General features: G+C 34.7%; 2 protein-coding genes across 2 annotated transcripts; one reads left to right on the forward strand and one right to left on the reverse strand.

Annotated features, from left to right (window-relative positions):
• Positions 1–137: 137 nt before the first annotated feature.
• On the reverse strand, positions 138–21,551 carry LOC110384555 (actin-histidine N-methyltransferase). Its single transcript, XM_021345870.3, has 9 exons — positions 21,091–21,551; positions 20,648–20,869; positions 20,330–20,418; positions 20,083–20,222; positions 5,417–5,525; positions 3,811–3,938; positions 2,499–2,698; positions 1,049–1,232; positions 138–737 (listed from the first exon to the last, which is right to left on the reverse strand). Exons 1-9 carry the CDS (start codon positions 21,392–21,394, stop codon positions 626–628), a joined length of 1,488 nt encoding a protein of 495 aa, XP_021201545.3. The 5' UTR covers positions 21,395–21,551; the 3' UTR covers positions 138–625.
• LOC110384554 (titin) lies at positions 9,753–20,052 on the forward strand. The gene is made up of 5 exons (XM_021345869.3): positions 9,753–10,408; positions 15,536–16,306; positions 16,991–18,191; positions 18,286–18,879; positions 18,964–20,052. The coding sequence occupies exons 1-5, from the start codon at positions 10,256–10,258 to the stop codon at positions 19,473–19,475; spliced, it is 3,231 nt and encodes a 1,076-aa protein (XP_021201544.3). The 5' UTR covers positions 9,753–10,255; the 3' UTR covers positions 19,476–20,052.
• Positions 21,552–25,916: the final 4,365 nt, after the last annotated feature.

Genomic DNA, 25,916 nt, shown 5'->3' on the forward strand with positions numbered 1-25,916 from the left:
TAAGACTACCCTAATCCAGAGTTATCTGTCAGGAATGCGCCTTAATATCTATATTCTTTGCTATCACTTTGTACAAAGGTACCTTTTTAATACCACGAAATAAATATTGGAGAAAGGCGATCAAGAAAAAAAACGTATTAAAAGAACACATTAAGTATATTAAATAATAATAATTGCACACAAATCGTAAGTACATTACAACTAAAAAACAAGAATAAACACACGAACAATATAGTATAACAAAATCCCAGCAATTAAAATTCGATGTGTATTTAAAATAATTAAGTAAATTGTCGTTTACATGATATTATCGACGAGGTTATGCGAATACTGTCATGATTTGTTCTATATATTACTTATGCTTATTTACTTACATTATTTACACCTGAAGAAATATCCGTGTAGAGTCAGTCAGTGACTCGAGGTGTTAAAGTTCTATATACATACTTAACTCATTATCTCATTCAACTCGCCTTTTCCCAACTATGTTGTGGTCGGCTTCCAGTCTCACTAATACAGATGAGTACCAGTGTTTTATAGGGAACTATCTTTTGTCTACCTTTGCATTCCATGGCATCCTTTAGGTCGAATCGCGGATATTTCAATCAGATCGTACCCTTATGGTTTATTTAGATTTCTCCTCAACGGCGGGTAGTTTACGTAAAGTTTCTTCTAGATACTTCATGGCACCCTCTAAGATTTGTACTTCGCATTTCTTTAACAGCTTCACATTTTTCCTAAAAAAATAAGAATAATAAGTATTCATAAACAGCATATACATTAATTCTTCTTGTTTTTAAAGAGATTTAATAATGTTCATTTGTTGGGGTTCCCTTCAAAACTTGAATTTTGGGTTAACCCAGCCAGTCCCCAATTGTTACACTGTGTAGACCGAACCTAAGATTAAGAATCAAAGATATTAACTATGCTAGTTGTTATTAAAATTTAAGTAAGTCTAAGTCAAGAAGGGCTTTGAATTACCCGTAGTTTTTCCCTTTTCATCAATCAACTTCACTATCACGAGGTCAATAGACTACTCAATACATACCTATGCAGTGAATCATCAGCGTTATCAACAATGTCCTTATACGAGGCCGCAATAAGCTTACACCGTGTCAGCAAGTAAGTGTACGCGCGACGATCTATGTCAGCACCCACGGCTTCGGCACTAGATGCGTCAGATGATACCAGGTCCCCGGGCAAACCCTGACTTGACCATTTTGTTAGCTCCTCTGTAAAATAGAAAATAATATGTCCACATTACTTGTTTCTTTAGTACAAATAGTAGAGAGCACAACAATATTAAGGCCAGGCAATGCTCAGGGGCGTAGCTTTCGCCGTATCGATGATAGGTATGGATGGAGACTCGAGTTATAAAGGCCCCAAAGTGATAATTAAACACATGAATGGCAGGGGACGGCGCAGCTGCAGCCCAGCGATTAACTTGTCATTTGTATATTATAATAACATACAATATAAACATTTTATAACGTCAATATAAAAAGCCAACGACGGGGTGGTAGCGAGCTCACTTCTAGCTAACAAAAGCGTCATGCCGTTCCGTTCGTATGTGCTAAGACCTTTATACTGTGACTAGCTGAGATTTTTTGTCAACCAGTCACAGGCTTATTCAAGAGTTGTTTAATTTTAAGTTATTTAATATTCGAACAAAAGATAGCTATGAATGATTTTCTATATCTGATAAACAGCTCAAATTAAAATAAATAAACACTAAAAATACAGCAAAAATATTTACATGTATTGTGATCAAGTGAATATTTGATTGTCTAATTGAGATTCACGAATCGCATAATGCACGCAAAATTATAATGCGTATTGTTACTGGACCGAATAAATGCAATTTCAAAGGCAGTGAGCGTAATAATTTTAGATATCAATCGCCCATTGTGAATTTAGGTAAGTAGGTTTCCTTTGAGGTGTCGAAGGAAAAAGCAGTTTCCCACTGCATTAATTAAATATTCAGATAAAAGATAATGTCTTAGTTGGTAACTAGATCAGTAGAGACCAGAGTTAACAGGTTCCACGAATCAATGACTTTTCTGTACGAGTGCGTATAAATCTGATTATACCGCAAGAAAACGCCCATGGGCACTTTCGCATCGTAATGCTTTTTTATACAATTTCTATTGCAGCTTGTACTTTTTAGATCTTGTCATTGTTTTGCGTTTTTGACTGAACCGCAAGAAACACCTGGTCTTATGAAGTTGTACAGAACCACTCTTGAGCTTTGTATGGTGGATGATCAAAGAGGCTAGGGCTGTCACATACGTTGCTAGTCACTGGACCGAAGGACATAAGAAACCTACAGCGTCGAGAAAGATGTGAAAACAAAAATAGGCGACTGGACAACTTGGCTTGAATTTTCTGGTCGCCAATCCACTTCCAGAAAATATAGCACTTTTTACTTCTTCTCTATGAGAAGAAACCTGTGCCGTGTAGTAGTACAATGAAAAGGCTGACGATCATGATTTTCTTACCTTTATTCATATTGAATATCCTAATAAACGCCAGCAGTTCAGCACTGACAGGGTTTTCTCCTTGGTACAAAGAGAAGTGTGTCACTCCGGCTAGACCTAGCTTCGTGAGTAGTTCAATCTTGGTCTCCCGAAGCGGATCGCTTGAACTGACACCGAGAGTTAGGGATAGGCTGTCGTGTTGATTCTTGGGATAGACGAATCTGGAAATGAAGACGAGAAGAAAAATATAAAGTAAGCGTAATACGCTCTTTTGAATAAATAAAATATACATTTGAATAGAAAAAAACCTTGTTACTCAAATAGATAATTTTAATTGCATTTTCTTTTCGAATGAATCCTGTATGATCTGGGAATCTGTAAATGAATTATGGGAAAATGAAGATTTTGAAAAGAACTTAAGTATGGCATATGATGTCGCAAGCAAAAGCTCGTAGTCATACACAATAATTCACGCAACGCTCACATAGTGACCGATTATAATTATTTGAACAGAACATGTAAAGTCATGTCGATTTCAAACAACCTGACATTTGGACACAAACAAAATGGCATATTACGGGCGTTTCTTTTGAGATAGACACATATGTGATGTCTCTCTTAAACTCGGTCGAGTAAGTGCAAGTCACACTATAAGTAGCACAGTTCTGTGATATAACTTCAGGCGTAATGAGTGACGTAAGAGTTATGAATCAGGAACATCGGATAGCGTTGCATGCAGATTTGTTACTATTTCATTACAAATGCATGTAACACCTACGGTATTTCTTTGTGAATGAAATAACTTGTTTGCTTTTCCGTACATTTCGTATTTCCTTTTTTATGTTGCGACACGAAAATTAAACGATTAAGAATTCTACAGCTACAAATAGACATGTTGACAAATAAATAGAGGTATGAATGAACTTAGTCATCGGCACGCTGCGTACAACGCAAGTACAATTCTGGCACGGGAATATTGTGAATCTGGATCATAATTAAATACAAAGGTTTTTTTAATAATATAGAAGTGTAGAAAATAATTGGAAGCTACCTATGAGATTTTTTCACAATCTTTTTACTGCGCCGTTCTGCGTCATTGCACCCTATCTTTAAAACAAACACAGTCATGCAACAACTCTGTTTCACTAACGCATTTTCTGCTTGGATTTCTCACCCGGCAATACGCATGTACATAAGCATGACAGCAGTGCAACTGCGTTATAGGACATATTGTATCGTGTCGACAAAAATCCAGTACTTAGTGTAAAAGCGGTCTTAACAAACTAAAGCTTGTACGTCACAAGACACATATATCAAACGTTTACCAAATTACCCATTGTGCAGGAAGAGGTCAGCGTTGGGCCGCGCGCCGTAGAATATGAAGATCTGCTCTCCCGCCTTGAAGTCGCGCAGCGCGAAGCACTCTCCCTGGTTCAGGTCCTTGTTGAAGTCTGTTGTTATCTGGAAATGGGTATTAATATATAATTATAATATTGCCAACTTATATGCGTTGACCGTGTCACCGTGACCTTACTGTTATATAAGTAGCTCTTTCCCGACCGGAATTCCTTCCCGTACTCAGACAAACTATAGCCTATGTCACACGAGAACAGTGTAGCTTCCCAGCGGTGTATATTTTTTCTAATTGGTTGTCTCTCTGTGTAATATTTGTTTGACAATAATATATCTAGGTTTAAAGCCAACAGCACAGTCATAATAACTCGTGTTCCACAAAATGTCATCGTGGAGCCAAGACACCCAGTTTAAATTTTATTTTTTAATTTTTTTTATTTTATTGGGAAGAGACAACAAACAGTTACATTGTAAATAGTGAACACAGGCATTATAAACTAAAATAGAGGTAACAATGCAACCCACAACGTTATCTACAAATTAATAAAAATATATAGAGACATAAAAAATTAAGCTAAAGTTAGAAGACTAAAAAAAAATACAAAGACTAACTATACATACAAAAACATATCTGGGAATAAACTACGTGTTGATGTTAATATTATTACTAAGTGATTTACAAATAAGACTCTTGAACTGGCCCATGGTACAAGTAAATATGTATAATTTCACAAACCTAAGAATATTTTTTGTGTATGCTAAATGAATTACTTACCCTATTCTGTCTATTACTTATTTATTTACTTATAGTAGGTATTTACATTCTACTCATTTACGAATTCCTGCAACGAAAGCAGAGCCGCCAGTAGAAACTCCAGAAAACATATTTTCTTTCATTAGCAAAATGGCCAATTATTTTAAAAACATATCCAGTAATTAGTATTATCGATTCTTCTACGGCACATAAACCACGGGCTGGTAGATTGCCTTTGCTTATAGAATTTGTAACCAGCACTTGAGAATAGAAAGTCCATGTAATTTTAACTTTCAATCAATAATTTATTTATTACATAGTGTTGGTATTAACTTGACATGAATAATGAAAGGTGGATAAATAAGCGTGTTCAGCTTTGACGGGTGAGCAACAAATTATACGTTACATCTTAACTATGTGATTTATTACATGTTATACATAGCTTTTAATAATATGCTCTTGCTCATATGTAAGGATTTATAATTGAATATTTTGTCTAAAGAGCATGCCAAAATAGATGTGAAAATAAATGTAGAATGATTACACTGGTCAACAAATTATTATTATTTTTTTTGGTGCAAAGGTGAAATATACAATTTCTTGTAGAATATTTGATACGTAATCGAAGTCCAGAACATAAAGTTGCACTTTCACGTAGGGATTTAGAGATATACCCCTCTTAAAGTTGTAGCGGCTCAGTATTTGTTGTAGCGGCAAGGCATCTGTGACAACTGGCTAGATTACAGCCTGGTGAAAGATGGGCCCTTGGGCATGTAACCCTCAAAAACACCTTGCGCTTTTAATCATTTTGAAAATGCATTGCTGACTTTACCTTGCCATGCTCGTGGTTGCACATATCCCAGAGCGGGATGAAAGCTGTGACGTCATTACCAGCCAGTTGAATGTTGTTCTGTCTCGTCATCACAGTGGACACAGCCCATCTGGAACAACGTTGTTATTGCATAAAGATAACTTACAATACAGGGAGAAAATGTGGACAGAACTTCTACATAAAAAGTGAAAAATTCTCATTTGGCTCGAATACGTTCCGATGCTCCTTTTGTCTCAAGACAGACAGTAAATCTAGCTAAGTTTTACGTAATCAACACAAGCTAAATACATGAAACAAAACACCAATTAAGAGTTCCAGAGCTAGTGTCGAACAAATAAATCTTCATTAAAAATTCTTGCGACCAACATAACACTGCTGTTGCTAAAGACATTTGTTAGGGAAAAAGTGAAGAATTCCTTTGTAATTGCGGTATAGCTGCTGCGCCGGACTGAAAGATGCTATTTGTGATATTATCAGAACAAATCACGCGACATTGTTCGCGTTTGTAAATCACGCGCATTTCACCGGACTTGTCTTTGCAGATTTACAAATAAGGATACTGACTTGGTTGTCAATCAAATAGACCAATTTTTTTAAGATCGTATACATCATAAGAAAATACAGGACTTATTATTTTGTATGAGCACCACACATATTATTTGTTAAGTGCAACAAGATGTAAATAAAAAATAACGCCTATTTAATTTACATAATGATATCAGCCTGGCCTACGACCACCATATGCACGGTGTCGGACGTATACGGAAATGACGTTCATCAAGACCGGTACAAGCGACCTACTAATTGAAATTAAAATATGCATCCGATGACTAAAAGATTAGAAATAATTTTCATAAATTTTCCCCAGCTAGCATACTCCTCCTCATCTACAAATACGTAACAATTATTTACATATGCTTTACAAGTGTGACTACAAACAATAGTTGCTGATTGAAACTGACTCTTACTTTCAAACAATTACAATTTTCACTCTTACAGCAGCTGCCTACCTATTGTCTTACTCTTCGCAGTCTATGAGAAAAGACTTTCGGGTTATCTAACAACATCTCCACTTACTTCATTATGCCTGTGTATTTTCACATAGAATTATATTTATTATGGGTTTATTAGCGGACGGATAGACGCTCGCTACTTTCACAATACAACATTGTTAGTAGCGAAATATTTACAAACAAGCCGAATGCTCGCCGCAGAACAATGTGGAAGTCGTAATAAAACATCCACTGTAAATGCCTAATTGTTATTTAGAGAACGTGACGTTAAGTTTGTTTGTGACATGCTAGTTCAGAGGCTGAGAAAATATCGTATTTTCTTTTGACGTGGAATGTTATAAGTCCTATACTAAAAGTACAACTGGCAACATACATATTTATATACCTTCATCATACATAATGCAAGCTATTGAGTTAACTTTTTCAAAAAAGTAAAATGTTTTACGAACTTTCTAATTTATAAAATAAATTATTAATGACAAATTCTTAAATCAGAAAAGCATTAAGCTATTATATAATAGCTAGAATAAAAAATCAATAAGTAAATAAAACTTCTTGAACATCAATTCCTAAGCGCATATCAAAACATTAGCAAATTATTTTCGCAATATTATACCTAATGGAATGTTTTGCGGTTTACAAATAATAGGAAAACGTACGCAAAATGAAAGTGCCATCTTCCATCCAAGCTGAGATAATGTCATCAATTTATTATTTCGTCAAACAATCATTTTAAACTAATAGAATTAATGGCTTTGTGCTAATATTTAGTTCTTATGTAACTGGGCCTAAAGTCTGTCAAATTAAAGAAGGAATTAAAATGCTTGACAAAAAGCTAAAATATGAAAACTAAGTATTAGACGATGCAAGTATTGTATGGACGTTTAAACCTGAAAACAGGGTCATTGTTGGTCACTCAAGAAAAAGTTGGAAATGGGAGCAATCTTTATAGTGCGTGATTTATAAAAACGTTTGAAATACATTGCCCATTAGATGTCGTACTCGTTTGTGCACGTGAGTGAACGTTTAGCATATGATCATCATATAAACGCGTATGATGATCTGCACAGATCGCTCGACTTATCAGATGTAACGAGCTTTTTGTGTCGTCCCAACGATCTCACTAAATCAACGATATTATACGACTCATATGGAAAGTAAGAGCGGCGCGTGAGAAATCTTGTGACGTTAACAATGACCCATACAGCGGGTAATGAGATGAGATTATGTTGATCGATAAGCTTCGGATATTAATGATAAGCGTGATGTCAAATTAATTAACATCCTTGTTTGACTAATCGCTATTGTGACTATTGAAAATTCGTTCTTATTCACTGAAAACTTTTTAGATTACTCTATATTTCGATGTAAGCCCTTTATAAGTTTGGATTTTTGAACTTCATCGAAATTAATTAACTTCATAATAAAATGTAATAACGGATTAATTTAAGTACATAAACAATACTGTAATTATATTTTCAACTTAAATACTATCTAGGACTTTTCCCAAAATTTTACATTTTACCTGCATACCTGAAATCACAAGCTAACAACCATACTCTAACACAACACACACAGCTAACAACCATACACTAGAGAAACATAATTACGTGGAAAACGCAGAGGTGCAAAAACCAACCGCAACTCATCACTTTATCAAGAGTAGTTACGTAAACTGTGTCATTTATCTTTTATTTGCTATTACACAACCTTTGGTTTAGCAGATTATTGCTACAAAAGAGAACGAGAGAAATGCAGGCGTGCAAGTGGGCGTAAAACATCAAATTCTTTGTCACGACGGAAGGTACGCTAAAGTACGTAACAACATTGTATGAGTTGTAAAGTATAAAGCTAAAACGTTCGTTAAAGAAAACAGGTAAACAACGACATTTTCGTACGACACGGAAGTTTTCAACGGTCGATAAAGTGTGGACGGTAATCACTTTACACGTTTTTAACTAGCGTAGGCAGTTTTCTAAAATGGGTAGGTGTGGAGCGTGAGATATGTAAACTGTTAAAGATGAGTTAAAATGCAATTAAGTGTTATGCAGCGATTTATGTAACTATGTATATGCTTGTACAAATGTATATGAGCGTGTTAAAGATCACCGGATTGTAGACTTAACTCATTAAGCCGTTACGGTTGTTATGTTACTAGATCACGATCTTTTACTGCCGACAAGAGAGCTTTTAAGTTTAAGTATATGGGTGTTATGAGAGTGATCAAAGGTGATTGATGAGTAAATAACACGAGTGAAATACCTGTTGTAAGCACTAAGCATAAGTATGTAGAATTACCATAAAACACACAGCCAATTTCTTGGCAAACTATTCGTGTTTTGGCAGCAGTAAATACCCGACAGGCCACCGAACCCTAATTAGGCATACTTGAACACGATTTCAAGAATGAGTGAACAATAATTAAGAAGAATGTGATGAAGACCACGTGTAGCTAGATGACTAGGTATAATTAGTAGCTTTCAATAAGGCTGTAAATCAAAGTTGTAATTTATTTAAAAAAACAAGAAAACCATTAAAAGAAATGCCAACAATTTTAATACACATGCATATTATTAGATGCAAGTAATTGATTAACACACGACGCTAATTCGCGCATGTGATCGTCACGGGCTGCGCGCGCATTCCGCCGGGGAGGCGGCGCGGCGCGTGCGCACATTCCGTTTCACATAATACTGTGATTTGCCATCTTTGCCGCATGGAAATAAAGGGAGCTTGGAATCTGTTAGATGCTGGATACTCGAATTTTCTTTTAATTTATTGGACTTTTGGCATTTCAACAGGCAGCGGCAGATGAAGTTGTATTCCTTCATGAGCTTTCATTCCAAGAATTGTCAGTAATAGCGTCTTGAGGTAAGGACGTAAATGGTACTAATGGCAACCAAAAGATACATGTTTTAATGTCTCCGTATCTTTTTCGGTTGGATCAGTTCAGAGGTTTATGATGGAGTATTCAGTTTCAGCATTAACAGGTTCTTTACCTTTTGAGTAAAAGAATCCGCTAACGACCATTACCGGAATAGTGAAAATCTGTGGCAGGTGTAAACTATTGCTCGTTCTGTGGCAAAAAGAGGAGACAAATGGATATCAATCTTATGCAATATGCATACACGCATGCTGCAGAATGCTGCTTCATGGTAAAAATAACGGCGACACGCCTGAACAGGTTTTATCATTGTTTGATCGAACATTGCAAATGCGAATGAACAATGCTGAAAAAACACAAAATGGTGTTGTTATTGAAATACAAAAGAAAAGTAAAAATTGTAGGAGTGCAATGCCGGAGCGCTGCATGCTCGCCAAGCTGCGGAGCCACCACTTGAACGCGCCGAGCCGCCGCGGGCTAACGTGTACCGCCAACATCACTTTCACGTTTACAAATAAAAAAAGCGCGGGAAACTTATACGAGAAATCTCATAATTTTAAATAAGAAACCATCATTTAATAGCCTGCTTAAGATTCAAACAGCCGCGAGATCGAATTGTTTACAAATACAACCATGATGTGAAAATAAGTCAAATTCGAACGTCGAAATTACCGGAGCAACTGAGCAAACGTTTTTGAAAATCGAGAACCACCGCACGTGATCTTCGCGGACTTCTTTTTCTATTATTTCTCTTTCTTTATCTTTGACTCTTCTCGCTGGTTTCTGAGTCTCGAATTTCATTCGTTTGTCAATTGTGCCGTGACAATTGCGTGAGTTGACACTAAGTTTGGAACTTGTTATTAGTGCAGTGTGAGTGCATCAATACGTGTGGACGTACGGCTTCAGTGCGTTCGGAGCTTGCAGTTGCGATTTTGATATAATATGGGTATTATTTGGAAATCCGCCATGCCTTTATTGACCACGTTGGCCGCTTTGGTGATAATAGTACATTCGGCAGAAGAGGACTTGGAGGCGGAGTATCGACATGATTTGAGGCCTAGGATATTGGATACAGGAACACCTAGCTACGATCAGGTAAAATTATTATTTTGGATTTATTTCCAAATAACATTTAGGTGTATCCGGATCATTTTCTTGGTATTAATGTTTATTTAACAGAAACCTTTGCGAATTAAAAAATATATAATAGGATATAGAGGTAAAATATTATTGTATCGTTGTGTGTGTAAAATTGACACATGTACAAAATTCTTCTTCTAAATAAAGAGCAATTTTTTTTCAATGGTGTTCAATTTAAGTCTCGGGGAAAGAAACACGAACGAATATCAGGAAATTGATTTGTTTAAAACTACGCATTCTTTTTGCGGTGGTTTCATAACAATGGCAGTGTTCTTTCATCTAAGGTTTCTATTTTCACTCTTTTCACTTCACTTCAAGGTGTAAAATTGTATGCAAAACAAGGGTTTAGTAAACTGTTCGTTGTAAACATTTACGTTTTGATAGGTAAAATAAATGCCTTACATGAATATCCTAAGGACAGGTATTTTGTCTCTGAATATGTAATGTGCTTAGTCCTAGTCAGACTAAAAAAGGAAATAAAAATATGTCCAAATGCCAATTTTATAAACATTTATGTGGGCGTAGTCTCTGTCTGCATAATTTTGATGTAATATGTATAATTAACGATTTTTGAGAAAGTTGATAATGCCATAGTTGTGATTAGTTAATCGTAGATGTGACTAAAAATCGCCGCTACTTTCTGATTCAGGAAATTTGTATTCAAGATTCTTTAGTCAATAATTTGAAAGATGGAAGGAATCTGTAGGATTATGATCTATACAGTCTATAAACATAACGTAAGTACCTAATATCCTTTTATTAAAACCAAAGCGATCGCGAAAACAACACTTATCATTAAATCTGCAATTCGAACAATCCGATCTAATCATAAAGAGAAAACTCGCTACAAAGGGACAGGAAGCAAACGTAGTCTAGATCTACAGTAGGCAAGTCTAGAAACTGGTCTAGAAATCCGAGGGTGGTGCCTAGAGTAAGTGGAGCGTGGTCGGCTGTCCGCGCATCAATTAGACAATTGACGTGTACAGATGGCCACCTAGCTACCGAGAGACCACCTTCAAGCGTAAAAAGCATAGAAAATACATAACAAGCGGAGATGTCTTAACGGAAAATCTCCTTAGAAACTAGCGAGGCCAAAAGGCGTATGTTCAGGGGAACCTTATAAAATCTAAACATGGGTCATGGTATCTCCGCTCATCATTCCTTCCTCCGAGGTAACAAGACATACTGATTGATCGTCCAATGTATTGAAGCGATTGTGGCGTGTCGTCTGTACTTTTTTACTGAAGATTTAGAATTGGAAACGATGCAAGTCACTGGCTTGTTTTTGCTGTAGTTTCGTTTATGTTCGAAACTTTTCTAACCATATAAGGATGCGCAATTGTTTAGTGAAAAGCCTAACGTACCAGCAGACAGGTACCGTTTCATTTCTTACATGCCGCATTCAGACAAATAATTTTAAAATGTTACCAAATAGAAAAGTAACGTTCTCCAGAAAAATAAGTAATTTGGCTAATAAATCTTATTTAAAATGAAGATACTTTCGAATGCAAACCAAAAAAAATCCTTAATTGGACACTATTTAACAGACCTGAGTAAATTCTCATTTCGAGTTTCGTGCTTGCTTTATTCGTGTTCTAGAACACGAACCCGAGTCTAAACTAAAATTCATGAACATTATGTTATTGTAAGGTCCAGTGGGTACGGTACGTACCGGACCGTGATATTATGAGATCATAATTAAAATTCAACTTTTTTAAGAACTCTAACGTCACTGCTAATGTAATTTGTCTGATTAATAACAAGTAAGACCACAGTCAAACAAAAGAATGTCTGCTAAAAAGTATTTGGTCTTTATTATTATCCGATGACAGAGTGGCGGTCTGACAGTTTATGGGAACTTATGTCTCAAAAGGTAAACGACTTATGGTTTAGAGGTCACGAGGTCAAACGCAATGAACTATTGCGGTGAACCTACATCGGACCAGAACCAGTTTGCTCGTTATTTTATACTGAATAAGTCGCTTCATCAGCATTTAATAATGATGATTGTCCAACCGAAAAAGAAAGACTAAAATAACTTTAGTTTTTTGCTAAATTGAAAATTCATAACTCTACTTCCGTAGTTATGAAACAAGAATAATCTTTTATTTTATCTTCACAGTCATTAATTCAGCGCAAATAAAATAAAACCCACGGTTAAAACTCAAAAACCGACGTTACATCACCGATATCCTTAAACATTCCATATTTCGCAGCTTTCTAGTTTACATTATTACATACAGATTCATAATATCTTACGTATTGACGACCTGCATTAACATAAGTCACAGAGTCCGTAGCTGTGATTCAAGTTCGTGGACCGGTACCACGCGGCTTTCAACTTTCCTTGCTTACCTCGGTTATAACATCGTTTTGTAACCGCTTTCTTTATTCAAAGATGAGATAACTAAATCATATTTGAACAGATGTAGCTCGCGATGACTCGAAATTTTTTCGATATTTACGATTTATTTGTATTATGAATTGTTTGATTGATTCTTTATTTGTTGTTACTGGATGTCAAATTCGGTTTTATAATTTGCAAAATACGTAATATGTCTTGATCTGACGGTACATACAAAGACGTCTTTGTGAATTAATACATCATTCTGAATAATTGAAATGACTTCCTTTCATTCTAAGCTAGACGTAATATATTTAGTAAAACGTGACTCAGATGTTTAAATTGATCTATTGTAGCATAGGAAACTTATTCATATCGTGCCGGCACATCCTTATTTTATCTTGAAACAAATGAGTAATTTTCCCAAAGAAGGAATAACGGGACATCTATAATTCTTTTACATCGCTTTTCTATAAATCAGAAACAGTTATAGAGACAAGCTTAATTGTAATCGATTACTTAATATGGGCTTTATTACACGAGCTTTCCATATTAGGAAACTGGTGAAAAAGGCATAGCTACAGCATAGTACTTATCAATTATTCTTTAGCTTCCTTTCAAGGAATTATGTGTCGAATAACGGGCAGCTCTCATGAAAATGTATTTGAGTTTGCTGTCTGAAATACATCATTATCAATCCCATATAGGATTATATGGTACCATTAGGAAAAAATAAGGTGTATAATAATGATATTCGATAGATCAATGATGTGGAAAACGATTCTCACAAAAATGGGATAAAGTATTGGTGCATCCAGTCCAGCTACTCACGTAAAAAAAAAATTAAATACCATTTCCTAGCTAGAGCATACTTATGCAATTTTGGAACGATACGTCACTCTAGAAAATCTGTGAAAGAAATGCTAATTATGAACCTATTCTTTTTTTTTTGAGTCGTTTAAGTTGTTGATGTTGCGCATACCAAAACTGGGAGTTAGGTGTAGCATGAACTGGATTTAAGACGAGTTTTCCATTCTTGGTAAATGCTGCACCCATCGTAATTAAATTAAATGCACTTATCATGCTACCAAACTTAATCGTATGTGGACGCAAAAAGGAAAATTAAAGAAAAATCTACAGTAACTTAAACATACATATGAAAAATGTTAAGACTTAACTTATCTACTTTTTACGTGTGCAAAGATTGACGCCCAAATAGCTACTTCTCGTGTTCAAAACAAACATAATAGGAAATTAATGCTTAAATTGCAGTTGTACAACAATTTACGAATCAAACGTTATTTGATTATGCATTAGGTATATTCCCACGCCAGATTTCTCATTTTGGGATAATTACCCATATTGTTATGTAAGTATTACGCTCATGTTTAGTAGTATCCACTTTCTGAGAATATTTATTCTCATGTGAAATACACATACAAGAGTTCAAGTAAGCTCGTTTGTTTTTGTGTAACCATATCCCTGTGTGAACAAATAAAAGTGATTTTATAAGCCAAATATTTTTTGCAATATGGAACTAAATATAAATATCATTATACTTTTAATATTTTACATCTTTATTTATTCAGTCTAACCACAAATATTTTATAACTTTCGTAATATATCGCATTATCGTAACATGGTAGCATTTTTTCTGCATTTGGTTTTTATTTCCTATCAACACGGAAGAGTATTATGTAAAAAGATAAATAAACAAAACGTTAGAGTAAAACATAATTCACGCCTGTCTACTACGGAACCAAACATTTAATCAATTAAAGCGGAAAATTGCCCACAGTTTCAGTAAATTGATGTCTTAGGAGTCGATAGGCAACTAACTGCGCGATTACGGGGCAATCAAAAGACACTTTCTACGTACGTTCGGCGCGCACGCAACGCATCACCGTCTAGTCGACATCGATGGCTCAAAATAAACAATTACTTAACAACACGTTTGTTTTTAGCGAATATTCCAGTATTGTTCTTCAGTTTCACACGAGAATCGCGAATTTGTAAACATTTTTTTCGTTTTAATTCACCGGCGCGTTATTTAGAGCACGAAGAGTCGCATCTTGGATTTACGTAATGCGTGTGAGCATTCACAAGACAAACGTGTTAAAAACATGGTGAAAATAACTTCACGGTGTTTTGATTTTATATAACGTACGCGGTAATTATATTACAAGAATTAACCTAATTTCGTAGGGTTAACAACTTTAATGACTATGTAGCATTTATTGTTGTACTACAAGACATAAAAATATTACTTCATAATTATACTGATGTTAAGAGATTAGGATATGAGGACAATTATTACTTTTGCAAGTAAAATTGAAATACTAATTGCTTATGTCAATTCCGTAAGATCTGAGATAAGTAAAAGCTGCTTTGTTTTATGTTTACGAAGACAGTTGAATGAGTGAGATTTAAAAGTCAAGTCATTCACCTCTTCACTGACCTTTCACTATTTCAATTTCCAATCGCAGACGCAACCACCAATTAGTCTGGTTGAACAATAGTAATTAAAAAACAACCGCATTAGTAATTGTAAATTGAATTCATAGAATCATGAATAAACAGTTATGAAGATAAAACTTGGTCAGTCTTGCGATACTAGAATTTTTTTTACTGTAAAAATAGCTGAAACCAATATTATCAGTGCATTATTGAAAACAAACATTAAATTAATAAGTGATTTTAATATTTTTCCTCTAAAAATAATTAATTATGTTTTTCAGCCATGGAGAGCAATAGAAGCAGACCCACTAGTGCAAGAACCAAGAAATACGGAAAATTGGAATAACGAATCACCTGACGAGCCCCCAAAACGTCGCAGACCGGGACGTAAACGAAAACGTCGCCCACAAACTAGCTCAGCAGAAGATCTCGAACCACAAGACAGAATTGTATATCCTGACGAACCACCTCGACCCTACTTTGAGGTAGATTTCGAAAACATACACAAAACAACAGAAATGCCTAAAAGAAGACGAAAGATACCAGAAAATAGACCAATCCGTTGGACAGACGACGTTGTCGAGATTGAGAGACCGGTTAGAAGAAGAGGTCAGAGAAGGAAGCGACCTTCACTGGAGGCTTGGCCTGAATTAAACGAATTTAAAAACATCGAGCCCGCCAGCGAAGCTAAAGCAAAAACAGAAACACTTGACCAAGTAAACATCGACGATATTAGAGTGGAAATTCCACAAGCAGAGTTTGTACAAATGAATGAAAATATACAGGAAAAACCTGAACAAAAGCCTTCTAAACTGAAATTAGAACTGAAACAGCTGGCAACCGACGTCATAATTCCGCTACCAGTAGACGATTCTGATGGTATCCTTGCTCCTCAAAGAGTTCATGCAGCCGAAGATAAATCCTTGTCCGAGTTTTCTTCAGAATTTTTCATGACAGAACCAAGACCTACAAAACGAAGCAATAGTCTAAATAAACTAGAACATCAAAACAATAACAAATCTGAAATAAACGAAGGATTTGCTAAAGCACAGGTATGTTAAAAGTTTATAGTTCTTCCATTAAAAATATCTTAAAAATAATTTACCTCATTTTTTTTATTGATCTTTGAATTCTAATAATAAAGGAGTTTTAGTTTCACTTCTTTCTTTTTTAATTATTATTATTTTATAGGATACATACTCGGACCGTTACCGCAGAACAAACATACAGATAAGATATTTGCCATCCCTATTTTTCATAAACGATACACAAAACGCTGCTTTGTTAAGCTTACTTGAAAATCAAAAAGCGATCGAGAAAGTTCATGAGTCGAGTAACATAGTTACACTAGTTAAATTAAAGGGCCCTAAAAAGAAAGTTGAAAAGCCTATTGTAGGAAAGTGTAAAGATAAGCTGCGTCTAGTTAAAAGACGTACTTTTGAAGGATTACAGCCAGTTATGTGGATGGATAAGATTATAATGGTATTCGAAGGCACGATGACATTATTTATAAACGTGTCTAACCGCTCCTAGAATGAGTAGAATCGAATAATGTAACAACCGTGTTGAATAGATTATTGTCTCGTGAACTAATCAAAAGCAGCAAAATGTACGGTTTAATACTCGTGTAACGTTGTGCCAGTAGCTATTAGTATAACAATATCGTATTATGGTAACCATCAGTTTTACGTCTAACTTGTCACTAGAAAATTAAGGCGTTGTAATTATTTTTTCAGGATAGTTATCTAATGGATCCATTAACGTTAAAAGATATATTGAAGAGATCCAACGGTACAAGTTTAAGTGAAATCCTGCAACAACATAATCTATCGTTGACTGACTTGCTTCATGGAAAGCAACACGCAGTGTCAATATTTAAATCTCGTGACTCGATAGAAGTCCAAAATAGAAATCCGACGGAAACAAGAAATGAATTAGACACAAGACAGGAGTTACAAGATAAAGATAGATCAGAAGAGCAAACTCTAATTAATTTAGAAACAAAATATGAACCTGCTTCGGACCTTACACCTGAAACGCAAACAGAAGATGGCAAAAAAGATGAAGACCCAGTTACAACAACTATGAAACCTGTGGAAAAGACTCCGAAGATTTCTACAAGACGTCGGTTTCCGCAAGGCGTGCGTAAAAAGTTACGCATGAGACCGATGATGAACGATACATACAAGGGCCAACTGAGTAGGGATTTGGTAACATTAAATTCAAGAAAGTATTCACATTATAGGAGGAACATGACTAAGTCTAAAGAATGGAGGGATGTCTTACCGGCTATGATGCAGAACAATAGACCTGGCGAGAAAAATCCCACTGTTAAGGTAGAAACTACTACAATGGCGATTATACCAGAAGAAACTACCATAACATTTGAAGTTGCTTTTAATAACATTTCATCTGAAGAAATAAACTTACAAGATGATTTGAACATCAAACTTGATGACATCGATATGGAAACGACGGAGGCTGCCACAATACCGACGGAAGAAATAATTACCGAAACTCCAAAGCCGATAACAGAAAAGCCGATGGTTGTACCTATGATTAGACAATCAGTAAATTCATCGGGTTTACGAAGACAGGCATTTAACAATAGACTTAAAAGGAAACGCCTAAAGCATAAAAACGCCACGACCGAACCACCGCAAGATGACATTATAAAACACTTATTCGGACTGGGTACGTTAGTTTCATCTTCTGAGTTTATAGCAAGAACGGAAGATACGAAATCGGTAGAAAATGATGACAATGATCTGACTACATTGGAAGACTTTATTACAACCGAAAGCACGCACATGACTGAAAATGGTGCATTTAAATCTAGAACGACAGTGTCGATTGCCGAGACACCAATTCCAATATCCAGTACAACAGAAGAAACTGCCAAAATAGAGATTGAAGAAATTCTTAATGACACTCGAAGTAAGTCAATTGAAAAATGTGTTCATATCAAATCCTGTGCATACCATTTTATTTCTGACATTTCATTGAATAACTTATGTTTTTTTTCTTTCAGCGAGTGCCAAACTATCTAAGATATTGATGGAAAGAAATATGACACTAAGCGAACTTGTAGAACACAGGGAACGTGGATCCAGCCATGTGCATTTGGCTGACATATTCCACAACGCATCTCGAGAACCAAACCCACCAGAGCCGTTCTTATCTAAGTCTCTTTTAGAACCTATATCAAAAGAGACTTACCCATTGAGAGCTCTTTTAGATGCTAATTTGCATGATCCAAATGCAAGAACTACAACAGATGAGCCAGGTATGATAAGCAATGTAAATATTCCTGTTGTAATGGACTTCAGAAACAACGTGAATGAAAATGCAGAAAATATGGGTATCATGTCCTTATTCCATAATTTTACCAAGCTCGCAAATACAACTATACTGACTGACTCAGAGGGGAAAGCGTACAAGACGTCGATAGAGCCAGTTAATGTAACAAATGTAAATAACGTAAATAACGCTTCTGAACCTACCCGAGAGAGCCGAGTTTTAAGCGAAGGCCACGACATAGTCGATGATATAGTCAGCTGGAATGAAATATTTTCACTGATGGGAAGGAATCACAATAACGATACACCATCAAACTCTATAGAAGGTACGGATATATTTAGTTTATTATATCTTTGTGAAATCTTCACATTGTTGGTACTGAATACCAAATATGCTTATTTCTTTTCAGGGCTATCATTGCAACCATTTAAGAAAATCAGACTGGACGAGGACGCGGATGGCGACGGTTTAATAGTATTAGAGGACCTCCAACACCTTAAAGATTTTGAAAACAACATTGCTTCTGATTCTGATGAAAAAATAGAAGTCAACGGCTATGACAATAAAGAGGATTCACATAAAGCAGGTATTCTCGATACAATACCTGCCCAAACCAAATCCGTGACAGTGGCTACGGCTAGCATTGCCGGTTTGGCAATGGTATTATTCTTACTGACTTACGCAACATTCAAATGGAGGCAGCAGAGATCAGTGATAAGAAAGAAACGTAGTTTCGCCGACGAACGAATTCCAACACCTGTGTTCGAAAATAGAAAAGGTCATAAGCATAACAGCAGTACACGCAGTATTAGTCCCATGTTGCAGACATCTAATATTTACACACTGAATACATTAGATTCACAAAATGGTAAAGATTCACCTGACTACATGTGGGATACTTTAAGAAAACCATTCCAGTAGGCAATATTTAAGTTATGAACTAATTTCTGGACGAATTGGTTATATTAGATTAATTACTATGTAATATAAATAGTTAATATAAATAATGAGTGTTTTCTACAATACTGAAGTGTATAGATATTTGAAATCGATAATTGTGGAAAAGGCCTCATAATTTAAACTAGTGACCTGATATTGATTAAGATTTTTATAAAATAGATCAATATTAATTAAAGCACAAATAAATTACCACAATACTGTTCGTCTGCTGTTTCAGATATATTTCCTAGGTCTTAGCAAAATATTGCTCTTCAGAAGCAATATACATAGGTACCTACAATCTACATGTACTTTCTATGATTGTTTCTGGTACAATACAATTATTATATTTGCACCAACCCGCAAAACTTTTTATCTGTACATTAACTAAATTATGTCCTGCTTTAAAAATTGATATTGTAACAAATATCAATATGTTAAATATAATATTAATTTATTTGTTTCATTTCAGTATTATGCTTTAAGTGCAATGTGACATATCAAAGACATTTTTGAGTGTTTCTTATTTTTTATAGAGTTATCCTTAAAAAATAAAATAATGAGATTAATATTTTTTTATTTATCTTACCTGTAGCTGTCAAAAGTAAATATATCTTGAAGTTTCTTTAAGACAGGCAAATCCAGTGTGTGTATTTTGTTATAAAAGTATGCATACTGTCTTGCAATACTCCTATAGAGCTTTAGTGCTGACTCAAAAACTGGTGATGGCTGGAAAATAGAAGAAAATATGGTATATAAACTCATCATCAAACAATGGGGCAGAATAAACACTCATTTATTGATTACAGAACATAACCTTTTTTTTTATTAATTACCTTGAGTTCAGCCAGCTCTTCCAAGGAGAAATATAAAATGGTAGAATATTTCTCTGGCAATATATCAATGTACGGCTTCCAAAATGATTCTGAAAATAGTTAATGAAAATATGAATGTGGGGTAAATATAGTAATAATTTATTAATTAATGGTTCATTATTTACTACAATGCAACTTATAAATTTTAGGTAATGTACTGTATTGTACATAGTCAATATAGTCTAATGTAATCACCTATCCAGTACTTTAAACTTTTTTTTAAGCCGGCAGTTACGAAACAATAGAACATCAATAGTATCTACAAAAAAAGTTTCTTACCAGGATTATTTTTTTCTAGCAACAGGAACAAAGCTAATGTTATATTTGGCATGTTTTGCAACAGTGGGTCTACCGTTATAAAGCTTGCTAGCTCCGATTCTTTTGCATTCTGCTCCGTCATCATCACCTTTGAGGGAACAGTGAGGATAAGAGATCCTTCTTTGAACTCTTTGGTTGATTTGAGACCAAGCTCGTACCCTTCAAACTCCGAGATTTCAATACCTGTAATTTTCATTTGTTCATTAAGTACTAACACAATATTGGTGATGTAAACATTTTACACTAAGAGCATGAAATATTAAGTTGTGTCCGTAGTTACTGAACTCAGTTGTTTATAAGAGAACAATTTTCAAACATTGCATTGTATGAACTGCCACTGCAGGGCACACCTACTTTTCACTCAAGATATTTCTAAACAAAATTTACATGATTGTTCCACTTACCATCAAGTTGAACCTCATTTCCACTAAGCCACTTTAAATACTTATCAATATTCAATTGCCTTTGGTTCTGGCCACTTTTATGCTGAAAGCCTTCAAGATTCAATATTTCTTTAATCAATGCATCTATTTCTAAGTGATGTTCCCAACTTTTTATCACGCTATTAGAAGCCTGGAATATACTCGTCAGCCTCAACACTTTGTCCACTAGAACTGCTAGTTCTTTTCTTTTTTGCTGTATAAACTTGTTGTTTTCCTTGCCTGCATTCTTCTTAGAATTCTGTTTTGATTGTGATTTGCGGCCCATTTCGTATAAAAAAGTAGCACTTCGAAAGTAACTAACTAAAAATAATATGTAAAGTAACTTAATCTAAAACGTGGGAATAATATGCGCTAAAAATAGAACTTCAAAATTTTGAAATGTTTTCCTTCCTTTCAAAAGTGAAAGATGAAATGACATAAAGTCAGCTTTACACTATTCAGTTTTATCAGTTCATTAGTTCAATGAATAATATTATTTTGGCAAGTTAGAAATGTTTTTTGGATAACGATGTAAAGTAGAATATTGAAAATTTCCGATCGTGCCTATAATAATGTGAATAGTAATACATTTTCGATAATGACTTAAGTGTAGCCTGTGATTTCATTGTATGCTAATTACTTATTATAATCGAGCATACTTGCATGTTTAGATTGATGGTTGACAAAGTCTTGACAAAGTTGGAATCTATACATCGATTTACTATTTGCTCTTTAAATACTTATAAAAACACTATGTTTTTTATGTTGATCAATGCTAATCACGTAACAGATCAGAGATCAGATCTCTCTATTAAATACTCTATTTATCGTATTTTTGAAGTTAAAACATATTTTATTTTGATAATAGAGAAAATGAGATACCAAACCTATATATTTGTAACTGAAATGAATTACAGTAAAAACTTTTTGTTCAATACTAATGTTCTTTAGACGGATAAATGTACACTCTGCTTTATATTTGCGTTCCATAGCCACAAAAGTTATTTGTTTAATCTACATTTGAAGCATGACTTGTAAACCTTAATTACTAAAAAAATATCAATATAAATAAAACCTACAACAAGGAAAGTTTTCAAAATTAAGAATTTATTATTTTTAGTGTAGAAATAGATTAATAAAGTTAAGTCTTAAGACGTCCTCAACAAAACTGACCATGCTAAATTCAATTGTTTTTCACGATGGAACGCGCTTATTGGCGGGAATTTTAAAAGTTTGCATTATTGATGGCGGATTAAAAAAAAGTGTTTTGTGTTAATTTTAAGAGCAAAACTTTTGTTAAAAAATGTTAACATAAAAAGAATTTAGTAAGTTTAAGCAATAATTCTTGTGAACATAAAATTGTGTGTAAAGAAAACATCTGGATAGACAGATATTGGTAAGGACTCAAACTCAATAGATATTAAAATTGTCTGTTCACAACATGGGAAGTTAGTTGTACAAATGGAGATTAGAATGACGATTGTATATCAATAGGGAATAATTTATGTACCTAGTAATTTTTACACCGAAGTCGCACACGACTATGATATTAATTGGCAAATTGAGTTTTACCCGACGCACTCCCATGAAAGACGTGGCACTCATAAATCATACTTTCAGAAGCAGAGCAAAAAATATTGCCATCGATCGAGGGACCCTTGGGAAGTAGTACATAGAGGTACGTATGTAACTGTACCTTAGATTTTTACAGGGCTCTATGGATTATCGTCAACTGCTCAGAACGCTTTATTATTGTATGTCGTGTACGTACAAGCATTTGTACTGACTCAAGTGTACTATCCTCTCACAGGCAAGAAATCAGGGCGCAGGACCAATGTTATGCTCTCCGAGGGTCGGGTGTATCACCACTGAAGTCCAGACCCTGGGCTGCTTTGTTCAAGTTTTCGGCCCTTTCGGGAATTGTGACCAGACGCCCCATGCAAAGCAGTTGCACTTCGCGGCCATTAGATCAATGGTGCAATTTTTTAATATAAAGGTAAAAAGTAATTAAGTACCTACCTAATACCTACCTAAGAAATAAATATGCGGGTAGGTACCAACGTAAGTTTAAAAAACCTTCTGACTTTATCCTTTGCCTCGTCGGTTTATTTTTACACATAATTTCTAGAGGTACTTAAGCAAGTGCGAGATACCTAAAACCTACCTATATTTTTTACAACATTTTCTTAGGTACCGCCATATACTTAGGTATGTAGGTACCTCGTACTAACAAAAGCGTTTAATTGAAAGACAAAAATAAATACAACGAAAAGGTAGGTATCTTGTACAAAACAACATGTAGTAAAAAATATATGAAAATTCCAACAAAACGCCACGGTCGATTAGGCATTGATAACTAAACTTTGTCTGGCAATGACAGTGGTGCAGCGGGCACTTGGCAACGGACCGGCCAGTTCCCAGAAAAGTTATTTGAAACCGCCCCACTTTTGGGGCCAGAGAAAGAATTGTTCTGCATATTAATTGCGCTGCAGAATGTGGCATACTTGCAGTAAATTAAATACATAGCTCTAGTTGACACATGCGAGTGTTCCAAAATAATTCTATCAAAGGCAACAGCACCTGTTGGATTGTGCTATGGAAATCCGACATATTTTGCCTGCATACATAAGCAACCAGAATTTCTATGACGTTATGGATGCTCCAATAAATCATTTGCTTGGGATGAGGCACTCCACTTCCAGTGCTTACCTCAGGTTGAGATGTGGTCATTTAAGTATGATAAATTATCGTGAGTTTTGATTTCATTCTTTGACTATGGTCAATTGTCAACTGGAAATAGACTGATGATCTAGCGACGTTATCTACAGAATATTAAGGAGTGTTCTTAAAGAGAATTAGAATATATTCAATGCTGCAAGAATTGAAATGAAACTTTATTGTTTACTGATATTTGCCTGCTTCCTAGTGCGGCTCCTTTACAAACCACCGATCTATCAGTGAGCCATCATCTGGCATAACGCTATCGGAAATTAATATAAGCATCTACACCTCACCTATATTGTGTATTTGTAAATGAATCATTGCTGTAGCCTTCTAGCTATATGTATTAGTTATTCAAGAACTAAGATCAACGATATTTATGAGATGCTTGGAAATCTGTTGAATCTACACAAACAGACATGATGAATTACCTCCGAACCTGATGCTAAAGCTCATAATAGTACCTATGGTCTGTTTATAGTTCCGTAGCTAATAGATATGATGTTTATCAAAAATAAATAAAAATTTCTCTTGCACCTTTCCTTTGGTAGATGGGAAATCATCAAATAACTAATTCGTCTGGGGATGAAGCAAGGGGAGTGAAAAACTTGTACTGACATAATAGGTTTTTTATGTACTTCCATCTTCACAAATGCATTATTTGTATTGATAAAAAAAAAACCATATCGCAAGTTGTTTTCCAAGTACCAAGAATGGCCAAGATAACGAAGTAAGTAGACACTACATAGCTAATTGTTATCAATTGATCATATCCTGAAACTGAAAAGATGAAAATTCATTTACCTAACCCATACATATCTAATAGAATCATTTCTCACCTACCAAAATCAAAGATAAATTTATGTAAAAAAAGCAGTTCTTATAACGTGAAGATTATCTTGGTACTAATCTGAAGCCGAAATCGCAGGAAGGCATTGCAATTCATTAACCAGTACTTATCAAATCTTCCCACATTAGAATATAATCTTATAACTACATATAGGCATTGTAACATTCAATAACGCAGTTACTTAGCTTTCTAGAGTTAAATATTTTCAAAATAGTTTCAGTAGATCCAGAAATTTCCGCCAACACCTTCCAACAAACTACCACTAATTAAATGAATCGAAATACATTAAACTTATATTTCAATATATTATCCGAGTGACCCATTAACTTGTAGGTAATGAAAAACAACTTCAATTATGGCTTAATTTTTTGCTATAAATGTTACAATAAATACATAATTGCTATTTATAAAATTTTGACATCATACTCATATCTATTTATCATAAAAACAGTATGTATACCTAAGAACAATTTATCAAATGTTAAATGTTCATGAATTGTTTATACATACTATGTATACAGCTTACGTATCTACATATGTTTGTATTCATTGAAGATAATGAATCATTTTATATTAACTGGCATAATTATTAGGAATAATTATCTCCTTATAGGTATATAAATTAAGCTCTCTTGGTCGGAATGGTATAATTATTGTCAATATGTCTTTATCTTAATTGCGATAGGAATAAATTGTGACTATTTAAGGCAATAACGTAGGCTGATGGATCATTAACGGACGCTTTTTTTAAGATGCATTCATTTTAACTTATTTTATTAGGTATAGTGAGAAGAAAAGTTTAGTTTACGCCTACCTTAGCAAAAGTTTATTCGAAGGAAAATCTGTACGGGTTAACATCACACTCCTAGTAGGCCTGATTTCATATACCTAATATATTACCTAGGTACATTCCATGGATTTAAACAGACATGCTTAGTTAACAATAGGAATCAGATTCTAACGAACTCTCTAGAATCGAATGCCTAACCCCAGGCCCAGTGGACGTGAATAACGATGTAAGTAATTTAAAGATCGATACCTTACCTATAATAATGCCTGTCTTAGAATAGACTACAGGCAATAATAAATGCAGTTTAATTAGGAACATGACATCAGATTATCTAATTTACAACAGTTCTAACATAACAATGAAATTATTATTTATGACCTACAAATATTTCTAAGAACGCATTGTTTATCATGTTAAGTTATTCTAATCTATTCCTTCATGGAGTTA

This window comes from Helicoverpa armigera, chromosome 16 (genome assembly GCF_030705265.1).
Source record: "Helicoverpa armigera isolate CAAS_96S chromosome 16, ASM3070526v1, whole genome shotgun sequence".
Classification (NCBI taxonomy): Eukaryota; Metazoa; Arthropoda; class Insecta; order Lepidoptera; family Noctuidae; genus Helicoverpa; species Helicoverpa armigera.

Coding starts and splice junctions, on each gene's coding strand:
- LOC110384555 (XM_021345870.3), bottom strand. CDS start 21,394: ATGGGCCGCAAATCACAATCAAAACAGAATTCTAAGAAGAATGCAGGC. Junction 20,419..20,647: donor GCTAGAAAAAAATAATCCTG/GTAAGAAACTTT, acceptor AACTATTTTCAG/AATCATTTTGGAAGCCGTAC. Junction 3,939..5,416: donor GCAACCACGAGCATGGCAAG/GTAAAGTCAGCA, acceptor ACCCATTTCCAG/ATAACAACAGACTTCAACAA.
- LOC110384554 (XM_021345869.3), top strand. CDS start 10,256: ATGGGTATTATTTGGAAATCCGCCATGCCTTTATTGACCACGTTGGCC. Junction 10,409..15,535: donor GAACACCTAGCTACGATCAG/GTAAAATTATTA, acceptor TATGTTTTTCAG/CCATGGAGAGCAATAGAAGC. Junction 18,192..18,285: donor AATTCTTAATGACACTCGAA/GTAAGTCAATTG, acceptor TTTTTCTTTCAG/CGAGTGCCAAACTATCTAAG.